Source organism: Centroberyx affinis, unplaced genomic scaffold (genome assembly GCF_046629955.1).
Source record: "Centroberyx affinis isolate AG114_WGS23_722 - 3 ecotype Tasmania unplaced genomic scaffold, CSIRO-AGI_Caff_v1 ptg006247l_1, whole genome shotgun sequence".
In the NCBI taxonomy this organism is placed as follows: Eukaryota; Metazoa; Chordata; class Actinopteri; order Beryciformes; family Berycidae; genus Centroberyx; species Centroberyx affinis.
The window spans coordinates 275,496-286,322 of NW_027283179.1; the positions used below are offsets into that span (position 1 = coordinate 275,496).

A 10,827-nucleotide genomic window follows, 5' to 3' on the forward strand; every position below is an offset into this window, starting at 1 on the left:
TGAAACATTCAGATTTGGCATTTTAATTCAAAACTTACTCATTTATACAATGGATCAAATATGTATTTCATTATGAAATGACGCGCTACATGGGAAAAATGCTAAGTTATATTACAGCTAATGTTAGGCTAGTTAACCGTCCACACAGCGGAGAAACGGACGTATCAAATGGCCTGTTTGATACAGACCCATTGTTTTGCTTTGATTTGATTGGCTCACTGTCAGAGAGTATATGGTGGCCAGCAGGGACAAAGTTTTCGAACTGGAAAAGACCAAAGACTCTATGAAAGATGTTCGAATGTGACAGTCTCAAAACGTTGCCACCAGTGTGGCAGGTGACCGCCACTGATTTATCCACCAAAGACAAATTTTAGCTGCAATTAACACGTGTTAATTTCAGATTGGCTGTTAATTTCGGACACTGGGTGCCGACAAAGGTAGAGGCGGGGGAAAAAATATATCAACACACTGGATTCAAGCAGCCAGTATTTTATTGCAGTGTTCTGACAAACAAGGTCTTGAATTCTGTGTGATAATATTTTTCCATGTTTGCATCATCCCCTTCCAAACCTCAAAATGGAGGACGCCTCGGCTCCTCTGCAGACAGCTCCTCTGCAATAACAACCTCACGCAACTCCGCTCCCGATCTCTCCTCCCATCTTCTGGCGTGAACTTTGACCCCTGATCTTCTTCTCCGTCTGGATCCCTCACCGCTTTGTCCCTGACAGGACGGCCCAGACGGGTCGCCCCCCCCCCTGTCGCCCCAGCACCCTCAGACCATCTCGTCTGTTTTTGTTTAGTTTACTGTTTACTAAACTGAGCAGGGACCAACTCACTCTTGTCACTGCACAAGTTCAGAATACCTAAACTTGACATGCAGGGTGGGAAATTAACACCAGCTGAATGTTAGTGAAGTTTAGCTGTGGCTGCTGAATATGTCTTGTCTACCAGCCTCTTTTTCTGTATCTTATCTATCCTAAAAAAAAATCCTTTTGGCTGGTGAAATGGTGCAAAGAATCTCCCACACACTGTCTTTTGAACTTTAAATTTAAACATTTTACTTACAAACATGCATTTTGGTCCTGTGACCTTCCTCAGAAGACCCAAGCTCACAAGACAATCACTCAGTAAAATACTCAATAAAATGTTTTCATTGCAACTGAGACAGTGTGCAGGAGTTTGTGGGCTTATTTCTAAGGCTACCTAATCTTCTCTTGCGCTCCTGTTGTTAACCAAACTCAAGTGTAACGGCCTAATCTAGTAGGCTTGTGAAATGAGTTGGTGGCTTAAAAAAGTTACATTTCCTGCCCTGTTGACATCTAACCAACAAGATTAATTTACTTAAAATCCATGACGATACCAAAAATCCATGTAGCAATAACAAATGTCGGCCATTTTGAAGATAAGGAGCAAAATGTGACATGACGACAACTAGAGTTTTTCCATTGCACCGGTCCCCTTCTGTACCTGTACTGGGACTACTGTGGTAGTGATGCAGTAGCGTGATGCAGTAGCGGCGACCTTTGACCTTCCATGTGAATACTGAGCAGGTTTGGTCCTGTTCGTGTTGGAGAGCAGCATGAAGAAACCAGTTTGTTACCCTGCAAGCACCATTGTTTGTTTTATAGGCAAACTTCTGTCATACACATACTGAACTCAATCGAGCTCTTTTCTCAAACATGGCTGACGTTCTTCTGCTTCGTCTTAGTAGGTTATAGATCGGTTCTCGCCATTGCCAACATTTGATCGAGGATCACAAAATACTAACAGCACACCTTTTCTCCCTCTCCTATAATCAACCTTAAGCCTCCTCATATCTCTACTACTACAAGGTATTTCTCTGTTTTAACCTTATTTTTAACTGCTCTTTTTGTGGTTTTGTATTGTTAAATTTGTATATCATTTATTGTTAAATCTCTCTGTGGTTCTTTTAATATTGTTTCATTGCTGTAAAGTGCATCAAGACACCCTGGTGTGATTATTGCACTTAAACTGAACTTTGACTAGACTTGACACGGAAATTACTGTTGGCCAGCATTTGGTAAACCTCGATCAAACTCTTTTATAGCGTTGCAGTCGTCTGACAACAGAAACGGAAAGATATGTCAGTGATAACACCTGTATTGTGTTACTAGACAGTATGTTGAAACACAAAATCAGTGATCACAGACAGAGACGACAGAAAGTAGCTTTTTAATAAAATGAGAGCCGATCTATAACCTGCGGAAGTACGTCAGCTGTGTTTGTGAAAAAGGGGGCTTTATAAACAAACTACGATAGATTAAAACATATTGAACTGTGCCAGTACGGGTATATCGCGGTACACTTCTGCAGTGGAAAAACAAAAACCTGTTTGTCCGTGTGTCGATCTGATTCTAACCCTTCCAACTCTCATCTCTCCCCCCCCCCCCCCCCCCCACACCTCAGCAGCGTGGCTGTGTCCCCCGGCGGCCAGAGGAACCCCGTGGCGTCCACCCACAGCATCACCAACGCCACCACGCCCGACCGGCTCCGTTTCCCGAGGGGCACCGCCAGCCGCAGCACCTTCCACGGCGGCCAGCTGAGAGACCGCCGCACGGCCACCTACAACGGGCCGCCCGCCTCGCCCACCCTCTCCCACGACGCCGCGCCGCTCTCCCAGACCCGCAGCCGTGGAACCAGCAACCTTTTCTCTAAACTCACCTCCAAACTCACCCGCAGGTAGGCGAAGTGAAGCTGCGTTTCCTCTCCTAAGTGTCATGTACCTTTTTATAACAGCCGCTGGGGTTTAGTTCTCTTTCTGCTCAGTCACTTCAAAGGCTAAATTTAGACTCTAGTTATAAGATGGAGCATTAATTTTCATCTTTCATCATCGGCTGGTTAAAAAGGCTATTTCACAGCAAAGGTTTTTGATATATGTTCTTTTTTCAGCACTTTTCAACCTGTGATTAGTATTTAAATTTTGAAAAAAGCCCTTCTCTTGACTTAAATAGAAAGCGAGCAGACCCCAGCCCCGCTCTGTACAGTTTAATCCCCTGTGACTCTGTCTGTTCGAATTAGAAGCCAATCAAGACAGTGCCTTGTAGAATTAGGATGATTAATTACATGCTGGGGAACACTCACTGTCCTGTAGAAGATGATTTATTCCTAAGTCTAAATTGTATATCTGTCGCAGCCTGGTTGCCAGCTAAGGAAATTAACATCACTGAATTTAACGCCTTTTTAAGTCATGAAATTGTTAAAGCGCGGAGTTTATGAACCTGGAATTGGCCTTACAAAGTGTTACACAGCAGGTGGTTTCAGCCAAGCAATCTGATTGGTTAAACACGTGTGATAAATTTCATAAAGCACGGTTAGCAGCGCTTACATACTGTAATCATGAAGGAAACTTTTGCAGTACATATCCACTGCTAACTGTTGTGTGTATGTAAGGGTGTGATCATGCCTACAGTTTGTTTTCTTTGGGCCAAACCACAGTGGAAAAGTTTAGTTTGTGGCATTTTTGTATTTGGTCTGTTTAGGTTCACACTGACCAATCACAGGTGAATCATCGCTTGTAAACAAAAGTCACATGACTCACAAATGGCTCATTTCTTGGCCAGAGGTTTGGTCACCTGACATCCTGCCAGGATAGAGACAAAACAAACCTGATTCCAGTTCCTGTAACTCTAAACATGATGGACTTGTCTGTCTCTTCTTCTCTGGTGTTCATACCAGTTAAGAACACATGAAGAAACAGCTGAATATGAGCATCAGATTTCATTTTGTTCTGCTAGGCTTTCCAAGCACGAGGAACTGCTGGCTATCAGATGTCAACATCCGTCTCCTTATACCCATAAACCCTTACGTTTTGGGATCTTTTCCTGTAGTTGGTTTGATTACATTCTCCCTGCTAAGGAACCGCACTGCAGTTCCCTTTTTTTTAGAAGACTGAATCTCACATTTTCAGGCGTCTCGGTGCCGTTATGTGGTGCCACCAGAGTTCAAATGGCATCGTTCTCACCTGGACAAACGAACCAAAATAAAGGAGTAAACACAGCAGAGTTTGAATAGACATGCTTGGTGGGAACGCGCCTTAAGTCATAACACCTCTGAGGGGATTTCTTACTGTGGTTATGGGCACTTTGGTGCTCCTGACGGTCTCCAGGGGCAAAGCGTACCCAGTCACCCATAATCACAGTAACGATCGCCCTCTCAGGTATTTCTGCTATATTCAATAACAATGCCCCAACATGGGAACAGACATTTGCTCTTCGCAGGAAAAGGATCTTTCTCAGGCAGCCAGGCTAGCGACAACTGTCCTGTAATGACTGATCAAAAATGAGGAATTGAAATCAACACTTTTTTTTTGATAATTATGAATCTCCCCTTCACTGTTGCTGATTCCAATCACCCCATTTTCGTTCACTCATTCAGATGTCTCATACCCACTCCCTCCCCCTCACTTTCTCCTTCACCATTTTCACTGTTTCTTTGTCTGATTCTGTTGTAGAAACATGTCATTCAGGTTTACCAAAAGGTAGGACTTTTGTACTGCCTTCGCTCTGTGCCAAAATAACTTCACAAAACAATCTCACTCAAAACTCCTCCGAACTCTTTAAAAAAAAAAAAAAAAAAAATGCGTGGGGCTGCTGGCGCTTCACTAACACACCGCTTAGCAGAAACTGTCACTGGGTACGTTTACATGCACACAATACTCCGGTTTTACTGCAGCTAATCAGAGTAAGGTGAAAGTGTCTCTACTCAGACTACGGTGAAAGTTTTAAGTGTTTAAGTGTCGTTATTTATCCTAGAAACGGTTAATGTGAATTAATTTAATAGCTGGGTCAGGTTTAGAGGGGGATTGGAGAGGCCGCAGTTATCTCTATCAAACAAAAAATAATGTTAAAATTAAACTTTTCTTTTGTTGTTTTGTTGATTCACTTACAGAACGCATTGATGCAAGCGGCATTATTCTCAGGGTTAGCTGAATGCAGAAGACTAAATCTAGGTGTTGTGATCGGGTTACGCTTAGACCGATTACAAACTTAATCTGATTTGAAGTAAGAAAATCAGACTAAGGCGTTTTACATGACAGCTGCTGCAGTCGGAGTATTGCCTCAATCGGGTTTAAATTGGATTTTGTGCGTGTACATGTACCCAGTGTGGCTGTGGAGTGGGGGAAAGGCTGATTGTGAAAGCAGATTGGATCCTCCTGGAACAATCAGTCGAACGTCTATCAACAGCCAACAACAGCGAAACAGCTTGCCACTAATCTATCGCCAATGCATGCATGGGGTTGCTTCTACAGCTGCTATTGACTACGGTCTGTTTTTCACCACAATGATTGTTAACTATTGAACTCTGTCAAGTAACTGAACGTACACACTACAGACTGTGCCTTTTTTAATGGTAAAAGAATTATTTCGAACAGATAAACGGATTGTCTTCGTGGCCCAGATGTGATTTCCTCATGACTGTCGGAACGGGGAGAAATCGCCCTGAATGAGATTTTCCCTGTTTTTAGACGGCTGTGAGGAGATAATATCTGGGCCACAAAGAGCTAAAAAACAGATTTTTCTATTCCTTTGTAAATATATATATATATATAGCCTTTGTTGTTGCCTGTTTAGGATTTTGTTTGATCTTGCCAGTCTGTCCTTGGTTGATCTGTCCAGTGGTGATAAATGTGTTTTCATCGCTGTCATGTAGTAGTGATGCGCTTTGCATTGCGTAAAGCCTTAGAGATGTTTTATTGCATAAAGCCTTAGAGATGTTTTAGTTTTAAGTTAAGTAAATGCCACTAGAAACGATTGTTTCACTTGATTGTTGATTGTTTAGATCAATTTTGTAGCCATTTTTCAGGAACAATCAGTGTTCCTGAGCTGGATATCCGGGCCAGTACCTGTGGAGCTTTGGTGAATCATTTATGACAAACCAATAACCAGATTCAAACGTTTATCAATTTGTTGACACATAACCCCCCTCGCTGCTTGAAGGTGTAGGTGAAGATGTTCCATAGACGCTGATCCGGGGTCAGTTTTGCAGTTCTCCCAATGAAGGGTTGGGATTATGAAAGAGGCGGTGGAACTGATCTGTAGTCAAGGCCGGAAGTTATTTGCTTCCCAAACCTGAAAGTGTTTGATGATTTTCACTATTTTACCGGCCAACTAGAGTCCTAGAATAGATCTGAGCCTTTTAAATGTTGTTTTTTCTTGTTTACCTGCTGGTGGACAAACTCACCAGCCTCTGTCATATAGATCAGTTAGTGTGTCGATGGTCAGCAGCGCTCAAGGACAACAGCAACAGACTGTGTCCTAGAACATGAGGAAAGCTTTGTGGCCCTCGCAGGCTCCCGTCCGGAGGCTCAGCAGTGCCATCTAGTGGCGGCTTGGCAGACAGTCTTTGTGTCTTTGATGGTTTCCCCAGACAGAAAGCTCCGGTGTCATCGTGTGTCAGGCCGTCATCACCGCCCATCCATCTCACTCTTTCACCTCCCATCAGGCCTTTTGATTTTTCTGTTGGTTCTCATTTCTGCTGAAAGAAAGCGATCATCGTCATCACCACAACATCCTGAGACTTTTATCCGTTCACGTGTCACAGGAGTTTTTCCAGGAGGTTCAGTCACTCCCTGCTTCCTCCTCCACTCCTCTCTTCACTGTGTGTGTGTGTGTGTCTTCCTAACCTTTCTGTGCCCTTTAACCTTGGACCTCTCACTGCTCTTCCTCTCCGCCTAGGGTCAGTATTGACCCGGCCAAACGGCAGACAGCCAAAACAGGCCCTGCCATCCCTTCTGCCCAGGGAGGAAAGACCCTTAGTAAGTCTTCTGTCCACCAGTCTCTCTTCATCAGCCTTTCCTTCCTTCCTTTTTTCCTCCTCATCCTTCCATTTTTTTCTTTTTTCTTTTTGGGCCTGTAGTCATGCCGTACATGAAATATTCTTTCTCTCTCTCTCTCTCTCTCTGTTTCTTGTCATGTATCCATTGGGAAATACTTTTTGTTCAGAATCCATCTTTTCTTGCAGATTCAGGAGCAGAAGATATAGAGAGTTGTAGGAAGTCGCAGATGGAGATCTAGAGTAAGGGATTGTTTCGACACCTCACCTCCCCCCCCCCCCCCCCCCAATACACACACCCCCCCGGACAAGAGTCGGAGAACTCTGTGTCAGTGATATGTGGAGGACGTAACCCTCTAACCCCCCCCCTCCCTCCTCCTGTCTGTGTTACACATTCACAGCCCCCCCCTCCTCCTCCCCCACGAACCCAAGACTCGCTGTCAGTCCTCCCTCTGTTGTTGATGCCTTTTAAAACACAGAAACTAAGAACCAGTCAGGAGCTTGGAGTCACTTCCTCTGCCCGTCCTCGTCCTGTTTTCTGTCCTCCAGGCCACAGTGCATGCTGGGAGCCTGACACCCTAAACCCAGTCCTGTAGGAGGAGCAGGGCGCCACCCACAGCTCGACTTCTGTCCTTAATCTGATTTTTCCTTAGAATTGCTAAGAATTTTTTCCTCTAAAAGAATATGTGCGTGGCTCATGATTCAGAGACTGGTTCAAGACTCTGCTGGCTGTTCGCCTGTCTGTCAGACAAAACTAGTTTTATCAAGTGTTTTAACTAGTTTTAATATAATATATCTTGGTTTTATATAATATTCCCAGCATTAGCTTTCTTTAAGACACACAGCTGGTCCATGCTGCTTTTCCCTTTCTGCATGGAGCAACTTGTTTGGGCAACCCCGTCTGTGCGTTCACACTGCGAGCAACTTTGTTGATGGGTCGCTCTGTTCTGACTGGTTGTGGGCGGGGCCAGAGGATCTGAGAGCATCTGTGTGTGTACTGATCTGCGACTACAAAGCTGTGAACAGGCTAATCATAGCATTTTTTGCTGTCTTTTCATAGCGTTAAATTGTTTTGCTGAGTGAACGTAAGTAACAATTGCTAATTAGGTCGCATTAATTGAAAATAAACCTTAAAATCAATAAACTGATTTCAGAGATTACCATTGACCCCAAACAATGGATGCAAGTGTTCTCCAAGCTTTGTTATTCCAGTGACATTTATTCCTGTAGAGAACTGGGAACCAGAATCAGCTTCTGATCCATTTTGATTTGTCAGGTGGAACTAATCGCATCAGTAAGGAAACAAGAAAGCACAGAAATCTGATTGGCTGTTGACAGCCAACAACATCAGGTTATTGTTAAAATTGTTTCCTGTTTGCTCAAAAGTCTAAAATATTAGAAAATAGGTGTCTATATGCTATATTGCAGTTTGATGACAATGTGATTATTTGTCAGCATGGTGCAGCCCTGCTGGTTGATGGTGTTGCTCGCAGTGTGAACAGTGTTGGTCAACATCGCCCCAGAGAGTTGCCTCAGCGTTGTTGCTTCAATCACAGGAACAAACTGTTGCTGGGAAACATTTGAATAGATTGTTTTGACTCTGTGTTTGATCTAGTTGCCTGTTACTGAGAGCGTTTGCCATATAAATGAGTCCAGACAGTTGCCCGGTGGGTGAAAACACCACAGCAGCATCAACAGGAGCGTCTGCATGCTGTGGCAGCAACACACTGCACACTGTCTGTACCTGGGCTGCATGATGGAGACAAAACAATCAGTTTGCAATTACTTTGCTGAATATTACAATTGTAATATTAATTGCAATACATGTGGACACAGCTTCTCCTTGGTATTTACTTTTACAGTGTTAAGTGCTTAAAGAAAATAGATACTTGCACGACATATTTGCTCTAAAAAGAAACTTGTCTGGTAGACCGGGGCTGCTGCAGCTTTCCCCCTCAGAAAAAATCTCTTCTCGCAAATCACAGTGGTTGATGATGCAGTTTTGATATTGTTTCTGTGAATAACTGCAGCCCTTCATGTATGTGGAGGTGAGCTGCAGGCTGGTAAATCTGTCATCATGCCGCTGTACTGAGCCAACACACACACTTCAGTTCATGAAATGCATTTCCATCCTGCTTGGTGTTGACGGACTGGTTTCTCTCTGTCTGCTCTTGGTTTTAGTTTTGGATCTCACACACACATCTCAGTGAATATTCACCACTGACCATCACTGTTGGTTTCTCTTTGTTTCTCTCATCACCACTGATCATAATGGAAGGAAATCTTCCATTTCTCTTCTTCTCTGTTTTTGGTGGTGGCTCTTGTGTTGTTGCACCTCGGTATCACTCTTCTCCCTCTTAATGTACGCCAAGTTATTCGCTTTATTTCACTGTGATCTATATAAAAACTCTTCTGTAGAGCACAATCCACATCTTTTTTCTTCTTTTTTCCCCCCTCCCTCCCCCCATCTTCTCATGCGCCTCAGAGTCTCAACCGAGTTTGAGAGAAACGGGAGACTTGAGGGCTCAAGGTGAGGTTCTCTGCCCCGTGTGTCGGTTCCCCCTCACTGTAGGCTTCAGCGTGTTCCTTGTTGTCCGTGTTCGATCTGTTGGCCAACCTCAGGTTGCCTCAACCCCCTGCATAGGACCTTCCTCTACCTGCTTTGTTTCTCCTGGGATGTTTGAATGTGTTGTAGGGTTTGAACTCTTTTTTTTTTATTTTGTACCTGAGCCTTGCCCTAAGTGTTTTGTTGTGTTTTTGGATGTTTTGCATGGTGCTGTACTTGTGTGCTGCTATGTTAGTGTTGCATGTGTTTTTTTTTATTTTTATTATCAACCTAAAACGTCGTCCTAATACCCGACTACCTTTAATCCAGCATGGGTGTATGTGTGTGTGTCCCTGGTGGGAAACGAACACCAGCCACCAGCTAAATATTGATGAATTTTGGCTGTGGCTGGTAAGTTTGTCTACAGCCAGACGGTGTATTTTCTATACCAAAAAAAACAAACAATTTGTATGGTAAAATGGTTAAAGTGGCTGTTGAATCTTGGAATCCACCAGGCACGACTTTTGAAAAACCTAAATTTCCCGCCCTTGTGATGAACAAACCGACGACCGAATCAAATCTGCGAGGCTAAAACTGTTGTTTCTTCTGTGTGTGTTTTCCTTTCCTCCCGCCAGTCGCCATGTACCTGGGGATCAAAAGGGGGAAAATAAAGACAGTAAACCCCGCTCCCTCCGATTCACTTGGAGTATGAGGACCACCAGCTCCATGGAGCCTTGTGATATCATGCGGGAGATTCGCAAGGTGCTCGACGCCAACAACTGCGACTACGAGCAGCAAGAGAGCTTCCTGCTTCTTTGCGTCCACGGGGACGGGCGCGCCGAGAACCTGGTCCAGTGGGAGATGGAGGTGTGCAAGCTGCCCCGCCTCTCCCTCAACGGCGTCAGGTTCAAACGGATATCCGGATCATCCATCGCTTTCAAAAACATTGCTTCCAAAGTTGCCAACGAGTTAAAGCTATGAACAAAAGGGTTAAAAAAAAAAATCTATATATATATATATCTAGAAGTATTTAAGCTGTACAATCATCCAAGTAGCAGTTTCCAAATGTCTCCTTTTTTCTAAACAAAATACAGAGTATGTATTGAATATTATAATGTATAGAGTAAGGCTTTTGGCAATAATCACTGAATTACCTACTAATATCTCAGTCTATTCTGGCCGTACGGGGTCGACATTAACGAGTTGAATATGATTTGTCATGCTGTGAATGTGGACAAAGAGCATTTCTAGTCTTATTTATTTCATCGTTTTTTCTCCTGAAAAGAAAAAAAAAAATTAACGTAGCGTTTTGTTTTCAGTGTAAATAATGTATCTTACTTTCAAGACAGCTTCACTGCAATACTCATTTTTTTTTTCTTTTTGTATTTCGTTTAAAAGTAGAGATGATGGGGAGTCCATGTAAATGCCCACATGGTAAGGTTCACTCATGTCTCAATTAAAGTGTCTGTCAACTTGATGAGCCCGTCTCA

At 43.5% G+C, this 10,827-nt stretch overlaps 1 protein-coding gene across 13 annotated transcripts in view; it reads left to right on the top strand.

Annotated features, from left to right (window-relative positions):
- Window positions 1–10,814, top strand: part of mark3a (MAP/microtubule affinity-regulating kinase 3a) — a 43,258-nt gene extending 32,444 nt beyond the window's left edge. For 3 of the 13 annotated variants that reach the window (XM_071512382.1, XM_071512383.1, XM_071512391.1), the window contains 3 exons: window positions 2,428–2,700; window positions 4,472–4,498; window positions 9,973–10,814. In XM_071512382.1, the coding sequence (XP_071368483.1) occupies window positions 2,428–2,700; window positions 4,472–4,498; window positions 9,973–10,318 (646 nt within the window). In that variant the 3' untranslated portion in view covers window positions 10,319–10,814. Of the gene's footprint in view, window positions 1–2,427; window positions 2,701–4,471; window positions 4,499–9,277; window positions 9,323–9,972 lie in introns of all 13 variants that reach the window. The other 10 variants (XM_071512385.1, XM_071512386.1, XM_071512390.1 and 7 more) reach the window with 5 other exon arrangements.
- The last annotated feature ends 13 nt before the right edge of the window (window positions 10,815–10,827 follow it).